Here is a 24,938-nt window from a genome sequence, read left to right on the forward strand (position 1 = left end):
CATAACTGGTCTCAGCAAGTCTCGTTTGACTCACTCACCCCCGCCAGGGACTGGTTTCAGTGGGGGCATGTGACTGATACTGTCCAGTGAGCAACAGAATGAAGTCTGTTAGGGCTTCTTAAGAAGATTTTTCTTTCTGATAGAAAGAAATGCATGAGGGAAACTTCTGCTTCCTGCCACGTGGTTATGTGAATTGTGACGATCAGAGCTGTCACCACTAGACTGTGAGCTTGAGAGGACAAGCTTGAGGGCCAATGCCAAGAGTCAGAGGATGGCAAAGGGGAAGGACAGAGAGTCCTTGGGATTTTGAGGAGATGTTGTGTAAGCCAATGAGCCCGTCTTGGAAAAGATCCAGACTTTGAAGACAGATAATAACCACTGACTAACCACTTTCAGTAGGAGGCTTTGTTAACTGCATACTAAAAAGGTCATTGATTTTGTAGCTCATCACAAAAGTTATTCTAGTCACTGATTTTAAAATAACGTTACCGTTTATATAACAATTATTATGTATGATACAGAGACCATCATACTGATGGTTAATTTTATGTGTCAACTTGACTGGCCTGATTAAACATTATTTCATTGTTTCTGGGTGTATCTGTGGGGGTTCCTTCAATCAGGTAGCCAAAGTATTAAAGTTGACTCATTGGAAAAGATCCTAATGCTGGGAAAGATTGAAGACAAAAGGAGAAGAAGAGGGCAGAGGATAAGGTGGTTAGATAGCATCACTGATTTAATGGGCATGAATTTGAGCAAACTCCAGGAGATAGTGAAGGACAGGGAAACCTGCAGTCCATAGAGTCACAAAGAGTTGGACACAACTTAGCAACTGAACAACAAGAACTGTGGAGGTGCTTCTGGAAAAGATTAGCAGTTGAATCAGTGGACTCAGTAAAATATTGGGTTGGCCAAAAAGTTTCTTTGGGGTTTTCCATAACAACTTATGGGGAAAAACTTGAATGAACTTTTTGGCCAACCCAAAAGATCCCCCCTCCCCAGTGTAGGTGAGCACCATCCAATCCACGAACTGGGTCTGCATGCTCAGTCATGTCTGGCTCTTTTGTGACCCCATGGACTGCAGCCTGCCAATCTTCGCTATTCATGAAGGGCCTGAATAAAACAAAAGTCAGAGGAAGGAGGAATTGCCCCCCTTGTTTCTTGCTACCCTGATTGAGCTGGGACATCCCATCTCACCTTCTCATGTCCTTGGAATGAGATTTTTAAACTCAGCTCCCATGATTATCAGGCCGTTGGGTTTAGACTGAATTGACATCACTAGCTTTCCAGGTTTCCAGCTTGCAGACAGCAGACTGTGGAACTTCTCAGGCTCCATAACTCACATCTGTATCTTCACTGGTTCTACTTCTCTGGAGAACTCCAATGCACACATACACAGAGCAAAGATGAGGATGCCCAGAGGGAAAGAAGAGTCTGCTGCTCAATTCTCCTACATTCTATTGACAAACTTTCCAGCTGGTAACTTTCTCTCAACAAAAAATTGTGGTTAATGACAAAACTTATTGTCAGGTCTCTTAAGTGGCTCTTATATCATGGCAAGCGTATAAACCTAACTGTAGTCCAATTCTAGAATGAATATAAAAAGAACACTTTGTTATTCAAAGACCAAATTGAGTTCCCAGGGTAAAATAACAGAGGAACAGCTATTTTTAAAAAGTAAACTGATTGGTATAAGATACTAAATATATGTTAAAGTGACAACTTGAAAACTATGTTTGGGAAATATAGGGAAAAATGTTATATGAAAAGAAAATCAGAATATAAAATTTATATTATTTTAATAATGTAAGTGCACACTTAAATGTGAAACAAATTAGAAGGAAACACTGAAAGGAAATGAGTTTTGAGGTTATTGGGTCATGGGAAAATTTTTTTAAAAACACTTCTGTTACAGTGTTTGTATGATACAAATGGGAGAGAAATTACCTTCGAAATGCATTCATTTTAGCAACATTCTTGTGGAAATTTTATTGCTTAGTCTTCAAACAGAACAAGGCACTAAAATCATAGAGGCTTAATTTTTATTAACCTATTATCTCTGAATTCAGGTTGCTACTGGATCCATCAGTTCTATTTATGAAGCACTCTGCATGTATCAGGCACTGTGCTAAGCATTTTAAGTAGATTATTTCTTCTAATCCTCACAACAGGTACTATTTTTATCACTTCATAGACAGGGTTAATTAGTTTGCTTTAGAGTCATGTGATGATGAGGTTAAGATCTTGACCTTAGCTGGTTTTGATCCAGAGACATGTATATAGTGGCTGCAAATCTTCATAGAGTAAATATAAACTGAAATGATACTCAAGCTATAAATCTGAAACCTTAGAGGGACAAAAACTTACACATATTTCCTTCCCATTGCTTTAGCACTTCAATCTGACGTGTTTCTGTCATACAGCTTAAAAATTAGATCTGAGACTTATTTTTTTTAGATTTTAAAATATTTATTGGAATACTTTTTTTTTAAAAAGACTCATAATACTTCATTCTTTTAAAATTATATTTACCTTCCACTTTGATTGAATAATTTCTCATCTTTTTATCCAAAAATTTCTACTGAGAATTTTATTTTATTTTTATTTTTATTTTTTTTTGAGAATTTTAAAACTTCTATTTGGCGGCACTACTTAACATGTGATTTATCCTCATTATTATTTAATCTTTGAAATGATACTTTATAATTTTTAAATCAGTGAGTTCATTGAAGGTTTGAGAGCCACTCTGTAGGACTAAGTCATTAACCTGCAATTTTACAGTAGATAAAGTACTGTTTTCATTACTTTGAAAAAAAATAATAACCTTGTGATTGGCTCTTACATTTAACATTTTAATCTCAGCTTGCCACCATTAAATATACCTGATTGCATTGACCACATAAGAAGCCAGGAAAAAAATCACTGCGTCACAAGTTAAGCTAATTCAATTTAAATTTAACAAAGATAGCCATAATCAGCAATTTACCAAATCAAAAGCCAGGGTTAAGTTACATTCAAAACTAGCAATTTGGGAGACTTCCCTAGTGGTCCAGTGGTTAAGACTCCAGATTCTAATGCAAGGCGTGCAGGTTCAGTCCCTGGCAAGGGAACCAAGATCTCTCATGCTGTGCTGTGTGGCTCAGCCAAAGAGGAATAAAAAAGTTTATTAATGTTTTTCAAGGGTTGAATGATTTATGAAGCTTATAACCTAACACAGTATTGAGTCTACAAACAGGTCTTGTTTCACGTGACCTGCCTTAGGGTCTAGTGTCACAGCTTTTACCAATGGTAGTAGAAAGTCTAGCTGCCACCGAAGATTTTAAGTATTATATTAAAAAATCACGAGACATGAACTTTTTGCCTTCCAGTACCCAAAATGCCCATCTTGTTTCTAGTGAATAAGGCGACAGACATGATGGAAACAGGTTAGAGCTGAATCAGGACATTCAGTGACATTTCAAGAATAGAGGGATTCTGTTGGGCAATGAGAGGTTGCTGCTAAAAATTGTGATCTGAGATTGCTTTACAACTGCATGTTTACTGTTCATCGTGATGATCTGTTACTATTCATTTTACGAAACAAAAGCCTGTTACACTCAAACTCCTAAGGTGGTTTTTTTTAATTTTTCTAATTGACAAAAAAAAAAAAAAAAAAATCACACTATACTTTACCCCGCGTAACCTGCAATACTCTGACCACACGCACAGCTCCTTGTTTTGTTTACTTTACGGCCAGCCGGGTACTATGTAGGTGATGAAAATTGAAGCTGTACAGACCAAAGATGCGAAACAAAACGAGCGGTGAAGCGATTGAGAAAAACAGGAAGATATTTAGAAGAGGAAGAAAAGTGCTAAGTTAGACTGGAAAAGGAAAAGAAAGGGTATGAGGAGGGAGGAGGCTTATTAGGTCAGAAGCAAACTATGGTCTCGGTCTTGACAAGAGTAAGTCAACAGATTCAGATCCCTGATCTTGAAAATGTTCTTCAGCTGTCTTACAATTAATTGTCTGACTTCCCAGCGACTCCGTTCGTAACCATTCAAGCCTCCATTGGCTGAAGTAGTCACAGTATTTGGAATTCTCTGAACTGCTGTCACAGAATTCAAGATAGCCTTTATTCGCCTCTTTACGGAGGCTCAAGATGGTCTACATCGTTGCTTGTAAGTGCATGGTTTCCTCACCACCTCCCCATCTCCCCTTTATCTTTATTCATTTCCACATTGCCAGGGATTCGGCAGAGACGCGGTGAAGGGGGCACTGGTTTAGCGTCTCTTTGGCAAGCCGAAAACAGAAAAGCGAGAGGGGCTCAGACTACCAGGCGCTGAAAGGCAGAAATTGGGTTAGAAAGGAGCGGCGACTGGAGAGAGAATTAGCCTTTGGAGTCTAACGGGTACAGTGGTCCCCAGGACAGACAGCGGATAGCTGGCCGCCCGTTCCCAGGCAACTGGAGATCTCGCGAGACACACCTTGCGCCTGCGCACTGCCGCTGGAGGGCCTTTCCCAGCGCCTCCACCCAGCTCCTAAACTCCTGAAACTGTCGCGACGCCCTGGGCAGACAGACTCTCCGGTTTGGGAGTGGTCGGATGCAAAAGAATGTAAAGCGTTTTCGGAGCGGTTCCATCCCCTGCCCCACCGCATTGGAAGGCAAAGGCCGGGCAAGGAGTGAGCTCTACGCACGCGCAGCGCGGCCACGTGGAGCCGGTGCCGGGGCAGACGTGAGTGGAGGGCTCTGCGCTGGGATGTGAGATCCGGAGGGGTCGCTCTGGTTGGGATCGAACCGGCGACTCGGCCAGGCGCGCGCAAAGTTGTCTAGGCCCCCAGTCCCTAGGGCTTCCCCGTCCCGGCGTGTTTTCCTGCGTCCCGGCCTGGGCTCAGGCTCTGCTCTGTTTGGAGTTGCGCGTCTTTTGGATAGGAGAAGCAATCAGACAAAGCCCCACCCGGCCCTTCTGTTCTCCGCAGCCTGGAAGTGGAGGCCGACAAGAAAATAACTCCAGTCGTGTGTGCTGAATAGTAGGTTGGCACTAGATAGACGGCAGACCAGAGAGAGATGACCTCGGGGATCGATTACCAGATCCGGAAACTGAGTCCTCCCTGCTTTACTCCCAGTTGATCACTAAGTCGGGCGGATTGTACCTCCTGTTTCAACTAGCATGTGTTTCCGTCCACCGGCAACTCTGGTGAAGGTCACTGTCATGTCTTCCCAGGACTATTCCGACTCCTCTTTGCTGCTTTCAGTCTTGGTAAAGATTCCTCCTGGCTCGAGTCCACCGAGGTCTTTGTATGCCGTCTTTGTAGCTGTGCTGTTCCTCTGCTTTGAACGTGACAGCCGCTCCCACTGTAAGGGTTGCAGGCGTCTTCACCATCTGGTCCTTCCCTTTCTCAGTATTTCTCTACTCTCACATCCATGCCCCAGCGACACTGACATTATTTCCTTTAATGCAGTTCCCTGGGATGCTCTTCCCGAATAGGTACTCCTTTTGGTGGGAATTCTTTAGATGTGGGTTAAAAGGTCACTTCCAGGGTGGTTCAGTGGCCGACACTCCTGTTCTCCCAACGCATGAGACCCCTGTTGGAATCCTGCTCAAAGAACTAGATCCTATATGCTGCAACTAAGACCCAGTGCAGCCAAATGAATAAATTTGTCACCTGCTCGAGGCCCTTCCTGACCCCCTCAACTTTGTCAGGCCTCAGGGCCCTGACCTTGAAGTGCATCACATGCTTTGCTGATGAGTCTATCTCATAGACATTAGGCCCAGTGAGTTCAGTAGCTGTTTTTAATTCATAATCTTTCTGTCTTGGTGCAGTGTGTATAACCCACAAATACTTGTTTAAGTAAGACAGGTGGTGGGGGTGCTGAGGGTGGGACTCATTTTCCAGGCAGAGGGAATGGGTATAAGGCCATGGAAGGCTGGACTGGTGGCCTTGGTAAATAGTAAGTGGTTCAGTGGTGGGGCATAAGGATAAAGGCTGATGGGGAGATGGGGACCCTTGTATGTCACCTTAATAAGTTTCCACTTGATCTTTGGGGCAGTAGAAGCCTCCAGAGGCACCTCAGCAGGCCCTTCCTAATTTTCTCCTTCTCCAGCGCTGTCACTTGTTCCCATTTTGGTTCTGGATTATATCCCAAGAGATTCTACTTATCTGGCTCTGGTCTCCCCCTCTAGATTCTGAAGACAGGAGGAGCTAATGCCCAGAGCTTCTAACTGTAGTTTGGCGGGGGTGGGGGGGCGGGATTTTGGTCATGCAGCTTGTGGGATCTTAGTTCCCCAGCCAGGTATCAAACCTTTGCCCCTTGCAGTGAAAGCACAAAGTCTTAATCACTGGACTGCTGGGGATGTCCCTCCCTGTTGTTTGAATTCGGAGGCACGTGAACTGTAGCTTGTGTGACGCGAAAGCTCTGGTAGATCACCGTATTTGCTCCATGGTCACTGAATTCCCTCTTCCTGACCACCTTCAACCTGGTGCCAGCCTCTGCCAGTCACGTCACTGGATTTGGATGAGCAGCCTCCAGCTTGGGTTTTGACAGTGATGGAGTAGACGTCACACCATCCGGAAGCAACATATCTAACCAGAGCAGAAATGCATTGACTTCACAGAGGAAGGGGAAAAAAAAAGGTCCAAACTGGATCAAGCCAAACAATCAAGTAAGCAAACCAGTACGGCAAATGAGAAAAACTAAGGAGGAGAAGCTAAGAAGAGATTGCTGAAGACTTTGTTCATTACCTCAAATTTCTATGAAAAATTGAGTTTCAAGGTGTGCACTTGAAATATGGACATGAGATACACATTCACCTTTAGAGACATCCAGGCTAGCTTCTTCCTGTTGCCTCGGCCTAGCCCTAATTCCCTCCTTAGGTATTATTTTCAGAAGTTAGTAAGTAATAATGCATCAAATAGTTAGTAAATATAAGAAGAATAAAGTTTAGATTATTCTGAAAGTTTTATCTTGGCTGCAGAGTAGAAATTTAAACCTAGAAATTGGGATCTAGGGAGAAGCATTGAACTAATAGTCCTTCAGTATAAGGTTACAATGTGAGACAAGTGTGTTGTATGTGTGTTTTTTATGTATGTGTGTCTATGTGTCTACAAGTGTAAGACATCACTAAGAGCTCAAGTATTTTTTAATTTTGTGCCTTGTTGTTTGATGTGACTTGCAATTTTTAATGTTTGATAGTGAACAATTATATAAAAGGACCATTACAATATTTGTGTTTTGGTTTTGGATGTACAGGTAGATCGTTGGCCAGAGACAGGATATGTGAAGAAGCTTCAGAGAAGGGACAATACTTTCTATTACTACAACAAACAGAGGGAGTGCGACGACAAAGAAGTCCACAAAGTGAAAATTTATGCTTACTAGCCTCTCTTCTCAGTATTACTTGCCATGATCTTTTTTAAAAATCCGTTGTTTCATTTGACATCATGTAAGTGTCATTTTACAAAATAGTCCCAAGTGCAGACTCTGATGGAATGTTTTGAGACATCAAAAGTTGGTCTCTGGTAATCATCTCCCTTTGTTCTAAAATATAACTGCAGTAGCATGCCGCTGATGCCCGCCTCAGTCTGGTTCTTCCTGTTTTAACTGTGGTAAAGTTAACAGTTGTGCAGGGGAAGAGAAAGCCTCCCCAGGAAACCACTCAAGTGGCTGTGTAGAGGTTAGGCCCACCCCCAGCCCCCCACCCTTTACCACTTCACTAGACCATCACTTTGAACTGCCAGATCTGTATTTTGTGGCCTGGGAGCTTTCTCTTGCCTCTAGATTCCTTTGCTTTTCACTGAATTGCCAAGAAATGATGGTGCCTGGGGCAGAGAGGTGTCAGCCACCTGCTTCCTCTAGAGGAACGTTAATGTCCTGAGGTTAATCTCTAGTCACGTGCCACAGTATCTCACTGGATGACATAGGCAACTGGTTATCTCTCTTCCTCACCCCTTCTCGCACTGCCCTGCTGGTCCTCTCCCTCTGAGTCACTTCCTTGGACTTGAAACCTTGTCCTGGGTCAGCTTCTGGGTCGCCCTTGAATCACTACCACAGGAAATATGTTCCAGTGCTTCCTTTAATCACTGCAGAAATAGCCCAAGTACAAGGAAGGCTATTAGCCTGGGAGACTTAAGTGCCCCCAGATCAGTGAGTCCTGAGGACTTTGAAATTAAATAGATGAAAGATAGCCTTTTATTGTAAATTTTTGTCACTGGGCTTCCCTAGTGGCTCAGATGGTAAAGAATCCACCTGAAATGCAGGACACCTGGGTTCAATTCCTGGGTCGGGAGGATACACTGAAGTGGGGCATGGCAATCCACTCCAGTATTCTTGCCTGGGATCCCCTGGACAGAGGAGCCTGGTGGGCTACAGTTCATGGGGTTGGGAAAGAGTCAGACACAAATAAAGCAACTTAGCATGCATGCATGCACAAGACTTTTTACCTGTCTCCAATGATAAGTTCTGACCATTGAATAGATTTCACGTCATGAGCTTGATAGCTTACAGATGAACGATGTTGGATACGTTGGCTCTCTGAAGAAGAAGATTTAGCTTGGGACCAGGGACCAGGCTTGGTCACTCAAGAGCTTATATGTAGCAGAGTTTTCTTACAGTATAAAAAGGGACAGAGAAAGCTTCTGACATAGACATCAGAAGGGAGACCGAGAGTGCCCCCCTTGCTAGTCTTCGCAACAGAGTTATATACCTTTCAACTGGTTATTAACAATAAATCAAGAGAATGTCTCAAGGCTGTAAAGGTCTTAACAGACCCACTCCCATAATATACATTTTAAGATGACAGGATTAGTCAGAAGGTTCTCAAGAAGGAGAAACATGTCCTCAAGCAGGATACAATGTTATATTAACTATGAGAAAGCAATGTAGAAAGAAAGAAGTGTCCTTTTCTCCTCCTTGAGAACTCCAGACTCCTATCTGCTCCTCAGGGACCCCAGACTTCTTATCAACCTACCCAGGAACTGACTCTCTCAAGCTCATATTTATCAATTCATTCAACTCCAGGGCTCCTCTTCCAGAACTATGTGTCCTTATGAAGCTCCATTAGTTTTCCTCAAAGTTGTGCCTTTTCAGAACAGACACATGATGGAAAGGATAAATAGACTAGCAAGCCTCTTGTAAGTCTTTCACACGCTGCCTGGTGTCATCTTATTTACCACTTGTTTCAAGTCCTTTTTCTGTACCTCTCTGGTCAGGATCACAAATCTGGTCTATCATTTTCCAGATTTGACAAACCAGTAGGTGCTGAGCATAGTAGGTCTTCTGAACCCAATCATGCTTTTTAAAAAATTTACCACAGTAGAATAATTGACCCCAAAGACAGCCACATCCTTAACCCTGGAACCTGTGGGTATGGCACTTTACCTGGCTAAAGAAACACTGCAGATGTGATTAAATAAAGAACTTGATATATGGACATTAACCTGAAAAACCTCAGCAGACCCCATGAAATCACCCAGGTCCTTAAAGAGGGCAGCAGACAAGTCAGAGTCAGAGGAGATGTGATGAAAGAAGCAGAGGTCTGAGAGAGGTAAGGCAGAAGCCAAAAGCCTCCCCAAAACCACATAAAGCCCCTAGAAGCTAGAAAAGGCCAAAAATTGATTCTCCCCTCCTAGAGTCTCCAAAAGAAACACAGCTCTGCAAACCACTTGGTTTTGCCAAATAAGACCCCTTTTAGACTTCTGGTTTCTAGTACGGTAAGAGAATAAGCTCATGTTGTTCTGCACACCAGTTTATGGTGATTTATTACAGCAGCTTCAGGAAACAGACATTGACACAGCATAGATAAAGCCAGTAACAAACACAGTCTTGAACCATCCATGGTGTGCCATTTCTGACATTTTGTTTCAGGTTAAGGTTCAATCCAGGGGGACTTCCCTGGTTGTCCAAGGGTTAAGGCTCTGCCTTTCAATGCAGAGGTCGTGGGTTTGATCCCTAGTTGGAGAACTAAGATCCCACATGACTTCAAAAAGTTTGGAGTGAGGCCAAACTTTTAAAAAAACTTCAAAGAAGTTGCTCAAGCAGTTTTTGTCTGGAATGCTCTTAGTAATTAGAGTAATTAACTCTTAGTAATTAGCTTAGTAATTAGTAATTGCCACAGTACCTCTGCAGCAAGACTCATTTCACAATCATGGCCCTTGGGACTATGACATGCAATTTTGGTTCACAGAGTCCACATGATCAGCACTTTCCCCATAAGCTTTATGGTAAGCTCAGATGGTGCCAATCTTCCTTAACAAATGCAAAAGCCACTTCCTTCTTGGCCACTCTTCATAAGTGCTGGTGCCAGCTGGCCGCCACGGTACTAGAGAGCAGTGTTCGCAATCACTCATTGTAGGGTATCTGTTCTGTAGTGGGACTCAGCTCATAGGCCTTGGTCCGTGGTAGAAACTGCCTCCCTGCCAAGAGAAGCCCAATCCTGTTCCACGATGGACCATGGGGAATAGCTGTTCTAACACACAGCTGCCAGTTTCAGGCTGAAGCTGCAAGAGGGCCAGACGGTGCAGCTGTGGTTCAGCATCCCCAGTAGGAATGAGCACCGTGGGGCAAACTTTCTCTCTTGGGAACCAGAGACCTGTTTGGTTTCTGCCATTAAATTGTACTCAGTGATGCCTGTCAGGAAGCTGCTGATTGGAATATTACTCAGGCATAAAAAAGGAACAAACTTGGGTCATTTAAAATACTTAGTAGTGTAGTATGAATTTAAGGTACACCCAGACACACCCCTGAGATTCAAGTCCCTGTGGTCGAATACTCTCTGGAAATCCCTCCATGGGTGCCTCACAGATGTTGCTGTTGAGTCCATTCGGAGTCTTTGATACCCCGTGGACTGTAGCCTGCCAGGCTCCTCTGGCCCTGGGACTGCCCAGGCAAGAATACTGGAGTCCACCTTGGGAATGATAATGTAGGACCTGGGTTTGAACTCTAGGCAAGGAAGATCTCTGGAGGAGGGCAGGGCAACCCACTCCAGTATTCTTGCCTGGAGAATCCCATGGACAGAGGAGCCTGGTGAGCCACACTCCATGGGGTCACAAAGAGTCAGACACGACTGAGCAACTAACACTTAACCTTAATAATCTGATACTAAACACCTCGCCTTTCCCCACAGACCATTTCTCCTGTTTTCCATCTCAAGACCTGACGGCACCGCCACATACCCCATCCATTGGTTAAGTCAGAAAGCTGGGAGTCACACTGTTTGTAGCTCTTCCACACTCACCATGCCTAATAAAGCACCAGATCCCACAGATGCCAGGGAAGGAGGCTGTCGTGGCACATAACGCACAGTAGAGGTGGGCACTGGGGTTTAAGAGCTTCTCAAGCCAGACTAGCTGGGTCTACTGCTTGCCAACATATGTCTTTTAGTCACTGCACCTCTCTGTGCCTTAGTTTCTTTAAATTAAAATGTAGGTAATAATAATACCTTCAGAATTCCCTGGTGGTCCAGTGGGTTTGGACTCTGTGCTTCTACTTCGAGGGTGTGGGTAAAATCCCTGGTTGGGGAACTAAGATTCCACAAGCCACTCAGTGCAGCCACAATATGCATGTGTGTGTGTGTGTGTGTGTGTGTGTGTGTAGAGACATATATAAAAACTTATACACAAATACAATTTTATAATAGAAAAATAATAATAATACCTTCATCATGTGGGGGAAGAATGTTCACATAACTGTAAAAGTTAAAAGACTTAACACAGGATGTCCCTGGTGGTCTGGTAGCTAAGACTTTGAGCTTCCGATGCAGGGGGCCCAGGTTCAATCCCCAGTCAGGGATCTAGATCCTGCAAACTGCAGTTAAGATCCTGTGTGCTGGGCTTACCTGGTGGCTCAGTGGTAAAGACTCTGCCTGCCAATGCAGGAGACACAGGTTCGATACCTGATCCAGGAAAGTCCCACTTGCCACAGAGCAACTCATCCCATGTGCCACAACTACTGAGCCTGTGCTCTAGACCCAGGTAGCTGCGACTACTGAGCCCACACACCTAGAGTCCGTGCCTGTGCTCTGCACCTAGGGAAGCCAGCACAATGAGAAGCCTGTGCACCACAACTAGAGAGTAGCCCCTGCTCACCACAACTAGAGAAAGCCCTCGCAGCAGTGAAGACCCAACACAGCCTAAGTTAAATAAATAAAATAACAACAACAACAAAAACCCCATGTGCTGTAACCGAGACCCAGCACGGCCACATTAATAAATTAGCAACCACAATAAAAGACAGCGCGTTAAAAGTGTGAGTGATGCCTGGCCCTTCACAATTGTTCTGTGAGTGTTTCTTAATGTCAGAATGTTAGCCCAAGGCATCATCCTTCCTCTCCTGAATTATTACAACAGCCTCCTAACATGCTCTTCGCCGTGACCTTGTCATCAGAGCCATCACCCTGAAAGATGACGCAGGTCATCTTCTCTTTGTCTTAAGACCAAGCCCCAAATTCTTCAGATTGCTTGCTCACAAAGCTGTCCACAATCTGCCTCCTACTTACATCCAGGCTCCGCCTTCCATCCGTGCACAAATCCTTTTGATTTCTCAGTTACCGTGCACCAGCTCACCTCCGGGGCTCAGGCACCTGTTGCTCTTTCCGCCTTGTTCTCTCACACGCCATTCCGCAGGCCTTCTTTTCCATTGCCTAGCTGGTAGCCAAAACATTTCAGAACATGCTTCCTCTGTGCCAGAGCCTGGCATTGACTGTTTTACATTTGAAATTATTTTTAAATCTTAAGAATGATATCTTCCTAGATACATCTTATATACCCAGCATTATAGCTGGATTACTTTTTAATTCAACCTGACAATTTTGTGTCATACTTAGAGAATTTAGCCCATTAATATGTAATATAAAACTGGGATTTCCCTGGTGGTTTAATGGCTAAGACTTCTCGCCCCCGGTGCAGGGTACCCGGGTTTGATCGTGGAACCAGATCCCACGTGCCTCAACTAAGAGTTCGCATGCCACAACTAAAGATCCTGTGTGCCACAACTAAAAGCTGGCATAGTCAAACAAACAAATGAAAATATTTTAAAAAGCACAGGCAGTGATATTTGGGGTTTAATCTGCTATCTTGTATTGTGTTTTCTGTTTGTTTTACCTGTGTTTTCTATGTTTACCTGTGTTTATTGTGTTTTCTATGTTTTTCCTTACTTTTCTCTTTTTGATTCACTAAACAGTCCTCTCTTCCAGTTTGGGTGGCATATGGTATGTTTCTGTTCTTTCAAGAAACTTGCCTTAGAAATTAAAACATGCATACTTATCAGTCTAAACTTAATAAAACCTCAAAGGAAAAAAAAAGAAATTCCTTTACTTGCTCTTGACATATACATTATTTTGTTCAATATTTTAATTCCATATATATTTTAAGGCCAACTAGAAATTACAGGTACTGCTTTATGCAATTAATGTTTATTTACATTGGCTCACTTATTTACCATTGTCTTTTTAAATTTCTTTTTGCATCTCAAAATCTCCCATCTGCAGTCACTTACTTTCTGCCCAAAGTATATATTTCCTTTAAAATTTAATTTAGAGAATGTCTTCTGGGTGGCAAACTTAGAAAAGACACTTGAAAATGTCTTTATTTTGCCCTGCTTCTGCTTCCTGAAGTATAGTTGATTTACAATATTATATTATTTTCATGTGTATAGTTGAGTGATTCAGTATTTTTGCAGAGTATACTCCATTTTTAGTACAAGACCATGGCTATAATCCCCTGTGCTTTACAATATATCCTTGTTGCTTTCTACTTTATACTTAGTTGTCTGTATCTCTTACCACTAGATCCTTAATTTGTTCCTCCCCCTTTCCTCTCCCCTTTGGTAACCCCAAGTTTTTTCTATACGTATGTATCTGTTTCTGTTTTGAATATACTCTCATTTGTATTATTTTTCAGAGTCCATATATAAGTGGTATCATACAGTATTTGTCTTTTTCTGTCTAACTTATTTTATAATCTTTAGGTCTATTTGTGTTGCTGCAAATTGCAACATGAATTTCATTCCTCTTTATGGCTAAGTAATATTCCATTGTGATATCTATATATATGAAGTCAAAGTGTTATTTGCTCAGTCATGTCCAACTCTTTGCAACCCCGTGGACTGTAGCCTGCCAGGATCCTCTGTCCATGGAATTCTCCAGGCAAGAATACTGGAGTAGAGATCCCCTTTTTCAGGGGATCTTTCCAACCCAGGAATCAAACCCAGGGCTCCTGCATTGCAGGCAGATTCTTTACCGTCTGAGGCACCAGGGAAGCCCATCTATCTCTATATCATACCTTCTTTATCCATTCCTCAGTTGATGGGCACTTAGCTTGCCTCCATGTCTTGGATACTGGAAATAGTACTGCTATAAACACTGGGTTAGATGCAGCTTTTCAAATTAGTGTTTTCATTTTTCTAGATATATATATACTGGATCATATGGTAGCTCTGTGGACAAACCTCTACTGTTTTCCACGGCGGTTGCACCAATTTATATTTCCACCAACAGTGTACAAGGGATCCCTTTTCTCCACATCCTCACTGACATTTATTATTTGTAGACTTTTTGATGACAGCCATACTAACAGGTGTGAGGTGATATTGCATTGTTGTTTTGATTTGCATGTCTCTAGACAAAGGAGCCTGGTGGGCTGCTGTCCATGGGGTTGCAGAGAGTTGGACATGACTGAAGCGACTTAGCATGTATGTGTGCATTGGAGAAGGAAATGGCAACCCACTCCAAGTATTCTTGCCTGGAGAATCCCAGGGACAGAGGAGCCTGGTGGACTGCCGTCTATGGGGTTGCAAAGAGTCGGACACAATTGAAGCAACTTAGCAGCAGTAGCAGCAGTAATTAGTGATGCTGAGGACTTGCCTGGAGGCTCAGTCATAAGGAATCTGCCTGCCAATGCAGGAAACATGGGTACAATCCAAAATCTAGGAAGATCTCATTTGTTGTAGTGAAACTTAAGCCCACGCACTGCAACTATTGAACCTTTGTCCTAGAGCCTGGATGCTGCAACTACTGAAGCCTACATTCTGCAACTAGAAAGTTGCCCCTGCTCACCACAACTAAAGAAAGCCCACACAGCCAAAAATAAATAAATAAAGTTTTAGGGAAGAAAAGAGAAGAATATGTTTCTGCTGATTTTGGATGCAATATCCTATAGATTAAGTCCAACTGCTGTACTGCGTCACTTAAGACCACTATTGCCTGATTTTCTATCTGGACGATCTGTTCATTGATGTCAGAGGGTATTAATGCATTATTATAATAATACTATACTACTAATATGCTACTACTATTGTATTATTATAATAATAATATACTAATAATACACTACTATTACATTATTATAATAATAATATACTAATAATACACTACTATTACTGTACTATTGTTAATTTCTCCCTTTATGTCTCAGTATTTGCTTTATATGCTAGGTGCTCCTGTATTATGTGTGTAATATCCTCTTCTTGTATTGATTTACTTATAATGCCTTTGCCTTTTGTTATAGATTTTGTTTTAGTCTATTTTGCCTGATATGAGTGTTGTTACATTTGCTCCATGCAGGCTGGGGAACACAGCAAGGTGGTCGGGGAAGACCTCTCCCCATCCTACCTGGGGGCCAGCCAGCACCTGTGCATTCCTAAGTGGTGTCCGGGCTGCTCCAGCCTTTTTACCTGTGCCAGAGATTCTCCAACCAGGCAAGGGGGCTTGTCTCTCCACATAGGACCCCAGGACAGGGATGCTCAGTCTGAGCCTTGACCTGCTCACTCCCTGGGGCAGCGTCCACACGTCCAATCCCCTTTCTCCTCTTAGCCCCCTTCAAGGGACACAGGTCCTGACCCAATGTTTTTCTTCCTGTTTTACCCAAATATGTGTGTATCTTTCTTACAGCCTTGATTGTTACAGGAGTCCTTCTGCTATTTTCCAGTTAGCTTTCAATAGGAATTTTCCCGCATCTGGATTTTGATGTTGTTGTTTATTTGGGTTTTTTTTTTTTTTTTGGCCATGCTATGCAACTTGCTAAACTGAAAACTAGCAATTTTCAACAGTGTAGGAGGTGCCCTTTTCTCCATACCCTCTCTAGCATTGATTGATTGTGGCTTTTTTGATGATAGCCATTCTGTCTGGTGTGAGGTGATATCTCATTGTAGTTTTGATTTGCATTTCTCTAATACTTAGTGATCTTGAATGTCTTTTCATGTGCTATTGGCCATCTGTATATCTTCTCTGGAGAAATGTCTTCTATTTATGCTTTCTCCTCATTTTTTGAGTAGGTTATTTCTTTTGAGGCTGTTAAGTGTCATGAGCTGTTTGCAAATTTTGGAGACTAATCCCTTATTGGTTGCATCATTTGCAAATACTTTCTCCCAATCTGTTGGTTGTTTTTCCATTTTGTTTATTGTTTGCTTTGCTGTGCAAAAGCTTTTAAGTAGACCCTATTTGTTTATTTTTGTTTTTATTTCCATTATTCTGGAAGACGAGTCAAAAAAGATGTTGCTACACTTTATGTCAGAGTGTTTTTCCTATGTTTTCCTCCAGGAGTTTTATAGTGTTCAGTCTCACATTTAGGCCTTGAATCCATTTTGAGCATAGTTTTGTGTATGGAGTTAAAGAATGATCTAGTGTCATTTTTTTACATGTAGCTGTCCAGTTTTCCCAGCACCATTTATTGCAGAGACCATCTTTCCAACATTGTGTAGACTTGGGGGGAGGTGAGTTTTACATCCTTCTGCTCCAGGTTTTGATCTCTTTCAAGTCTGATTCTTCTGATTTTCCCTGCCTTGAGAGTTGTTCTGAAAATCCCAATTTAGCAATTTTTCTTTTAGCACTTGAAGAGATTAGTGCTAGCTTTCCACTCTGCTGTTCCTTCCAGATTATAGTCCATCCCCTCATCCTCTGGGCTTTTAATATTTGCCCTTTGTCTTTGTTTTCCAGTTTCATCATTACATACATTTTTTTCTTTTTAGTCTATTCTGCTCAGAATGTGCTGGGCATCTTTACTCTTTGGACTGGTATAATGTATCAGTTGTGGGAAAATCTAAGCCACTGTCTCCTGAATATTGTCCCTACCTCATCCCTCTCTTCTCTCCTCCAGGATTTCAATCAAATAGACACTTCTATTGTTTTTTTCTTGAGGACAGAGTCACTATCACTTTTATCTGAGGATAACTCCAAATGTTGAGAAATGACCCAGGACTTCAGTGATATCTATTGAAGTAAAATGTCAACTGAGTAAATTGACATTTACTCAATTGACATGTCAAAAAAAAGTCTATTGAGTAAATTTTTAATTTGTATTTATTTTTGATTACGATGGGTCTTTGTTGCTGTGCGCAGGCTACTCTCTAGTTGTGGTGCATGGGCTTCTTGTTGTGGTGGTTTCTGTTGTTGTGGAGCAGACTCTAGCGTGTGCAGGCTTTGGCACCGGCGGCACACAGGCTTAGCTGCTCTGTGGCATGTGGGATCTTCCTGGACCAGAGACTGAACCCATGTCCCCTGTATTTGTAGGCAAATTCTCAACCACTGGACCACCAGGGAAGACCTATTAAGTAAAAGTAAACACTTCTCCTGCCTATAATGTGCCAAGTCAAAAATAAGATGATATCAGAAAGAAGAATAGGTTTTACTTATTTCTATTAAAAACAGCTGGTGGAATTTAGCCTCATTTTACTGCCGTTCTGTAGCCCTCAGTAACAGCCTTCAGTCATAAACACAAAAAATATGCATCCAACCTCTGATTGCCAATTTTTCTTGGTAGACAAAGCCGTCTCTTCTGGCATTTTATGTCCTTACTTAAGGAGTCAGTGGAATCCTAATGAATCATACAGGTGGGGTGTTTTTTGAGAATTTGTAATTTCTCCAGGCCATTCTTACTAAGAAAACAACCTGAGTGACAAGCTGATCCCCGCCTCCAGGAACTCTCTTCCCCTAGTTAAGCAGGTCTTTCAGTTCCTCCAGGTGCTCTGCACTGCACTATAAGAAGTCAGCACACTGAGAGATCAGCCTGGTCTCCGGGGAACACTCCTGAGGCTCACAGCTGAGTGATCCAGGGCCTTGACATGATTCAAGGAGCTTCTAGGAAGTAAAAGGATAAAGTCCACTCGGGGGGGTAATTATTCTTCCTTTCTTTTCTGAATATTTGTAGCTTGCAGAGTTGGAAGTTTGATATTTCATTTTTTATTTATTTGTTTATTTTTGGTTGCACTGGTCTTCATTGCTGTGTGTGCGATTTTTTTAGTTGCAGTGAGTGGGGGCTACTCTTTGTTGCGGTGCATGGGCTTCTTGTTGCAGTGGCCTCTCTTGTTGGGGAGCACACGGGCTCAGTAGTTGTGGGGCATGGGCTTAGATGCTCCATGGCAGATAGAATCTTTCCAGACCAGGGGTTGAACCCATGTCCCCTGCTTTGGAAGTGGTTTCTTAGCCACTGAGCTAGCAGGGACGTCCCAGAAGTTTGGTATTAGCAGTAAAGTTTTTCTAAGACCTCCTAATTCTTCCTTAAGTTTTAAAATTTTGTAAATATCTAGAAAATGAAGACACCAATATTTTAAACTCAAACCTCTCCTCAGACCCCAATTTTCTAGTCAGTATTGAGTGTTCTTGGTTTGATTTGGCTGCAGGGCATTTACTAGCTGGAGTTTTAGAAATGTTGCATCTTTGTCTTTCTCTGTCCTAGCCAGGGGTTCAGCTAATGGAAACACTTACTGATGATTGAATGTGAGCTGAGGCAGGCGACTCCAACATAACATCTGTCATGTTGCTTCTAATCCATTTCTTCTCCTCTTTTTTTTCTTTTTTTCAAATAGGGCTTGGAGCAATAATCAACAGATTTCAAAGTGTGCTCGAGGCTGATCAGAGGTTTTATATCCAAAGAGGTATTGAATTTGGCACTGGCCAGAAAGTTCCTGAGAGCAGCAATTTTGTACCATTTCCTCAACAAATGGAGAGCAGAGACAAAGCTGAGACAATCAGGTATGTCACTGTGTGCAGTCTGGGTTTTTCCAATCCCAGGTGCTCTAATACTCTGCCTCTGGAGGTTGCCCTTTTACATGGGAAGGGGCTTCTCAGAGAGACCTCATTTGATGGCCATTCTCCCTAGTGCAAGGTATTTGTGTTTTTGCCACACCATGTGGGATCCTAGTTTCCCCAACAAGGGACCGAACCCTGCACTGGAAGTGCAGAGTCTTAACCACTGGACCGCTAGGGAAGTCCTGTAAGGTATAGTAAATGGTACCAACTACTCACTGTGTAAAATGGTACTGACTTGGTGGTGAGCTTAATGTGAAACTGTAAATCCATGACTTGGCTACAAATGTGAAAGTAAGATTCCATTTACATCCAGAAGTAGAGTAGACGTCTGTGTCCCTGGCTCTGTCATCTGAAGCCTCCCAGGTATGCTATCCACTCCCTGCCACTTATGGGTCCACTTGTTGCTTGTTGATGCTGAGAAAACAAGAAGAAGGATAAAGTGGGGAAATAGCTCTTAGGATAAACAGGACTTGTGTTCTAATTCCTGACTTGTCACTGGCCGGGTGACCCTGGGCGAGTAACCTAACATCTCTTGACCTCAATTTCTCCAACTGTCAAACCAGGATTAATAGAAAACATTCATTTTTGTTTTGTGGGTTCCTAAAACCATGCTGAGTATTTTTGAGACATTTAATCAAAGTGTAAGGAAGACGCTATGATTGTCCTCATTTTATAGATGAGGACATTGAGATTTTCAGTCACTCAGGTCATTTTCCTAATGTCATATCAACGGGTTTGAATTCAGATCTCTTTGTTTCCACAGCCTTAGTCACTAGGCTGTTGAAAGTGAAAGTCGCTCAGTCGTGTCTGACTCTTTGTGACCCCATGGACTACACAGTCCATGGAATTCTCTAGGCCAGAATACTGGAGTGGGTAGCCTTCCCCATCTCTAGGGGATCTTCCCAACCCAGCGATCGAACCCAGGTCTCTCACATTGTGAGAGGATTCTTTACCAGCTGAGCTACAAGGGAAGCCCAAGAATACTGGAGTGAGCCTATCCCTTCTCCAGCAGGTCTTCCCCACTCAGGAATCAAACCTGGGTCTCCTGTATTGCAGGTGGATTCTTTACCAACTGAGCTATCAGGCTGTTGATAGTGGGTTAAATGATTGCTCTAATACCTCTCAACTCTAAAGTCTTAGAATTTTATGATTTAACCGAAACCAAAACTGAAGAAGGGGAAGACAAAGAGAAGGCAAGTGCAGGCAGAAGGCTTCCACCCAGAGGATTGGCTTGGGAAGGTTAGCTTTTCTTGGTCTGCGTCTGTTTTTCTCAGGAGACACAGGAGATTGGACGGAGGCAGAGGACAGGCAAGAGCCCAAGAATGAGAATGTTCTGCTAACTGTCCAGGCTTCACAGCAATGAGCAATACCCTCCCAGGCACTACCTTCTTGTGAGATCTTCACCGTGGGTTTGCTGTGGAGGGTAGGCACCCCATCAATGTGGGTTCTGAGGACCCACTGCGACACTGGCCCGGCTCTAAATAAGTGAAGAGCAGCTCCTACCCCCACTCCCAAGGCAAAGAAAGGTGGTTTTATCTTGAAACTAATGATCAAACGGTTTCGCTGGTGGCTCAGTGGTAAAGAATCTGACTGCCAACACAGGAGACACAGGTTTGATCCCTGGGTGGGGAAGATCTCCAGGAGAAGGAAATGGTAACCCAGTATTCTTGCCTGAGAAATCCCATGGACAGAGGAGTCTGGAGGGCTATAGCCCACGGGGTTGCAGAGTTGGAAATGACTTAGCAACTAAAAAAAACAGCAATGATCAAAGTGTCTAAACCTAATTTTGTGTTTATGGCTTTGTATTGTTTTCCTTATAGAACTCCTGTAATCAGCAGAACTACTTCTGCTGATTACATAGTCTTCAGGTATGGCAAGGCTATACTTATTCTGATATTTTTGTTCATGAGAATGCAAGTCATTGAAATAGACTGAAGTAGGGCTCCTTGGCTTTAAAAAATATGGACTTGTTTTAAAGTAATGTTGAATTCAAGTCATTTTTCTAGACTCTTCAATAGCTTCCAGAAATAAGATTCAGAAAACTCACCCATTAGCTATGCAGTTTTTACCAAACTGTGGAAGGCACTATGGAAGGTTTTGTACTCCTTTAAAAAATGACTCTAGTGTTTTTCCAGTAAATGGTTGATAGCTATGAAGCTCTTATTTAGGGCTGATCCATGGTCAGTGAGTTTGCTGATAATCATTTCAGTTCAGTTCAGTCGCTCAGTCGTGTCCGACTCTTTGCGATCCCATGAACTGCAGCACACCAGGCCTCCCTGTCCATCACCAACTCCCGGAGTCCACCCAAACCCATGTCCATCGAGTCGATGATGCCATCCAACCATCTCATCCTCTGTCATCCCCTTCTCCTCCTGCCCTCAAACTTGCCCAGCATCAGGGTCTTTTCAAATGAGCCAGCTCTTCGCATCAGGTGGCCAAAGTATTGGAGTTTCAGCTTCAACATCAGTCCTTCCAGTGAACACTCAGGATTGATCTCCTTTAGTTAGAAGGAATGTAGCCTCAAGTACAAAATGTCCCTCTTCAAAAGAAAACATTAAAATTACCCCTTTGAGGGGACTTCCCTGACCATCCAGTAGTTAAGACACTGCCTTCCAGTGCAGTGGGCCTGATCCCTGGTCAGGGAGCTAAGATCCCACATGTCCCATGGCTGCCAAAAAACCAAAACATAAAAAACATACTGTAACAAGTTCAATCAAGACTTTAAAAATGGCCCACATTAAAAAACCTTTAAAAAAAAATGCCCTTTTTTCTCTTTAAATTAGCTATTATTAACATAAATGCCCTAATACAAGCCAAGGAGTTTTTCTCCATAAGTTATTCTTCCCCCCAAGAAAGGTTTTAACTTATGCTTAAGTTTGTGTAAAGTTTCTCATAATTAGTAGCGTTCTATTATTTTTATCATGAAAACCAAAATCCTCTTTAAGGAATACATGTAAACCTGACAAAATCTCAATCATTGTTAGTTTTGGATGCTTGTAGAGATCAACTGGGGGTGCGTCCCTGGTAGTTCAGCTGGTAAAGAATCCACCTGCAATGCAGGAGACCCTGGTTCAATTCCTGGGTTGGGAAGATCCCCTGGAGGAGGGATAGGCTGCCCACTCCAGTATTCTTGGGCTTCTCTGGTGGCTCAGCTGGTAAAGAACCCACCTGCAATGCAGGAGACCTGGGTTCAGTCCCTGAGTTGGGAAGATCCCCTGGAGGAGGGCATGGCAACCCACTCCAGTATTCTTGCCTGGAAAATCCCCATGGACAGAGGAGCTTGGAGGGTGACAGTCCATGGGGTCACAAAGAGTCAGACATGACTGAGTGACTAAGCACAACACAGCACAGAGATCAACTGACTAAATGGGAACTTAAAAAAGAGAGAGGCAAGAGAGATTTAATCATGATAGTAGGGTTGATTATCTCACATTTGGCAAGACTATATAACTTTGTAAATAATTTAATGATCAACGTGAAGACTTTACAGGAAGTGTTTAAATTATGGATGATGCAAACGTATATATATTGAATGTTTTGTACATATATTTATATTGAATATATATATATTGAATTTTTTAAAAAGCAATTATCTGGAATACTAGGTGGAAGGATAGTTGGACACTGTGGTGAAATTTCCAATGATTATATGCAGATACAAAAAGGTGTATTTAATTAACACTCAGAAGGGAGTGAAAATTACATGCTTTGGAAAACTTACAGATGACCTGAAATCATGAAGACATTGAGATAAAACTGTGTAGATACAAGTATTCCCTGAATTGGGAAAAAGGTGATTTCTAAATTAGCATGTCTATCCCTTTTAAATGTGCATGTGAAATGTATTTCCTAAATATTACATATAGATACTTGACTATTTCACTTACATCTATCAAAGTTTATATATACTAACTGTTAAAAATGAATCCACGAAAAATTTTTTTGGCTGTTCTTGTTGGGAAAAAAAAAAGGTGATCCCTTTATATATGAATACAGTCTCCTTATAATGAATAAAAATTTCTGTTAAAACACACCTAAATCAGTTAGGACAGGTGGACTTACTTTACATCATGTTAAATATTTGAATTTTCTCCCTAGGAATGAAAAAGTTGTGAACTGCTTATACCAGAATCGTAATGCACTTTTTAGGCTGGTTTGCTTTCCTTGGGGAGGAGGTGGCTCCAATTTCTTTGCCAAATGGGGCCAAGATATTCCTAATTCCGTGGAAGGTATGTGAACTTTTACAGCAATTTGCACGGTCAGATAACATGCACATACAAACAATACAGATTTCCTTACTGGGGGATAGTTAATATTAATAGACACTCAAGATTGCTCTTCAATAAGAGCAATTTTGTCATTTTTCTACTTCCAGAGTAAGAAATTCTGCTATCTTCTGTTACCGAATTAAACATGTTATACCATTTGTTAAGGCCAATAGGTCACTGAGATTCTGTTCAGACTCTGTTCAACTTTTTTACGCCCCTTGTCTCTCTGTCTATTACCCTGTCTGTCTTAGGAATTTTCTTTCTTTCCTTTTTTATTGTTGTTGTTGTTTAGTCTCTAAGTCATGTCTGACTCTTTTGCGATTCCATGGACTGCAGCCCATCAGCCTCTGTCCATGGGATTACCCAGGCAAGAATACTGAAATAGATTGCTATTTCCTTCTCCAAAAGATCTTCCTGACCCAGAGATCGAACCCGCGTCTCATGCATTGGCAAGTGGATTCTTTACCACTGAGCCACCTGGAAAGCCCCTGTCCCAGGTACTTTCTTATTGGTGGACTGTGAACTTGAATTTTTTTTCTCACAGCAGCATGAAAGTGAATTAAACACCACTCTTCTTTTAAGTCATTTTCTGATTATATTTTCTTATTCCCGGACATGGGTAGCTTAAGATAAGTCAAAAGCCTTGAGGGACAAAACACTGTACCTCTTACCTCTCTGAAACTGTAAGTCGCTCAGTTGTGTCCAACTCTTTGGGACCCCCATGGACTGTAGTCTGCCAGGTTCCTCTGTTTATGAGATTCTTTAGGTGAGAATACTGGAGTGGGTTGCCGTTTTCTTCTCCAGGGGATCTTCCTCACCCAGGGATCAGACCCAGATCTCCTACCTTGCAATAGATGGTTTATAGTCTAACCCACCACGGAAGTCCCTTATATCTGAGGTCACAGCATCTAATTCTTGGCTGACGTTACAGCACTGTTTTCCAGCTTTTGGCTCAGCTGGTAGAGAATCCACCTGCAATGCAGGAGACCTGGGTTCAATCGCTGGGTTGGGAAGATCCCCTGGAGAAGGGAAAGGCTACCCACTCCAGTATTCTGGCCTGGAGAATTCCATGGATCATATAGTCCATGGGCTTGCAAAGAGTCAGACACGACTGAGCGACTTGCACTTTTCCAACTGTTCCCTCTCTAGCCCTGTGGGAATATATACAGTGCTGCTGACTTCTTGGCCTCTTAAAAGTAAAGCAATTATATTCTAACAGAAACTTAAAAAGAAAAAGTAGACCTCCACCTGCAGTCTAGAACTTGCAACCTGTACCAGGTAATTGACATATCTCTACAGCAGGAAAGAGGCTGGAGAAATTGCACTTCACTTCTCCAGAGTTTTCCTCTCTTCAGGGAGGTCCAGGTTGCCCCAGCAGTTCAATGATGCCTTCAAACAGGTACTGTGCGTGCGTGTTATTCAGCTTCCCTACCTGTTCAATGAGAGGATTTTTCTGCTGTAAGACATTAAAAAATTTTTTTTATTGGATTATAGTTGATTTACAATGCTGTGTTAGTTTCAGGTGTGTAGCAAAGGGACTCAGTTATACCTATATGGACTCTTTTCTTTTTTTATAGACTCTTTTCACATATAGGCTATTACAGAGTATTGAGTAGAGGTCTCCGTGCTATACAGCAGGTTCTTATTAGTTACTTATTTTTTTTTTTATTAGTT

General features: G+C 42.3%; 1 protein-coding gene across 11 annotated transcripts in view; it reads left to right on the forward strand.

Moving 5' to 3' along the window:
- The first annotated feature begins 4,463 nt into the window (after positions 1 to 4,463).
- LOC122681698 (S-acyl fatty acid synthase thioesterase, medium chain-like) overlaps positions 4,464 to 24,938 on the forward strand; it is a 39,445-nt gene continuing 18,970 nt past the window's right edge. For 2 of the 11 annotated variants that reach the window (XM_043884092.1, XM_043884089.1), the window contains exons 1-5: positions 4,466 to 4,713; positions 4,958 to 5,238; positions 6,163 to 6,752; positions 18,774 to 18,939; positions 23,095 to 23,225. In XM_043884092.1, the coding sequence (XP_043740027.1) occupies positions 18,908 to 18,939; positions 23,095 to 23,225 (163 nt within the window). In that variant the 5' untranslated portion in view covers positions 4,466 to 4,713; positions 4,958 to 5,238; positions 6,163 to 6,752; positions 18,774 to 18,907. Of the gene's footprint in view, positions 4,714 to 4,957; positions 5,239 to 6,162; positions 6,753 to 18,773; positions 18,940 to 23,094; positions 23,226 to 24,938 lie in introns of all 11 variants that reach the window. The other 9 variants (XM_043884082.1, XM_043884091.1, XM_043884093.1 and 6 more) reach the window with 8 other exon arrangements.

Source organism: Cervus elaphus, chromosome 23, assembly GCF_910594005.1.
Source record: "Cervus elaphus chromosome 23, mCerEla1.1, whole genome shotgun sequence".
In the NCBI taxonomy this organism is placed as follows: Eukaryota; Metazoa; Chordata; class Mammalia; order Artiodactyla; family Cervidae; genus Cervus; species Cervus elaphus.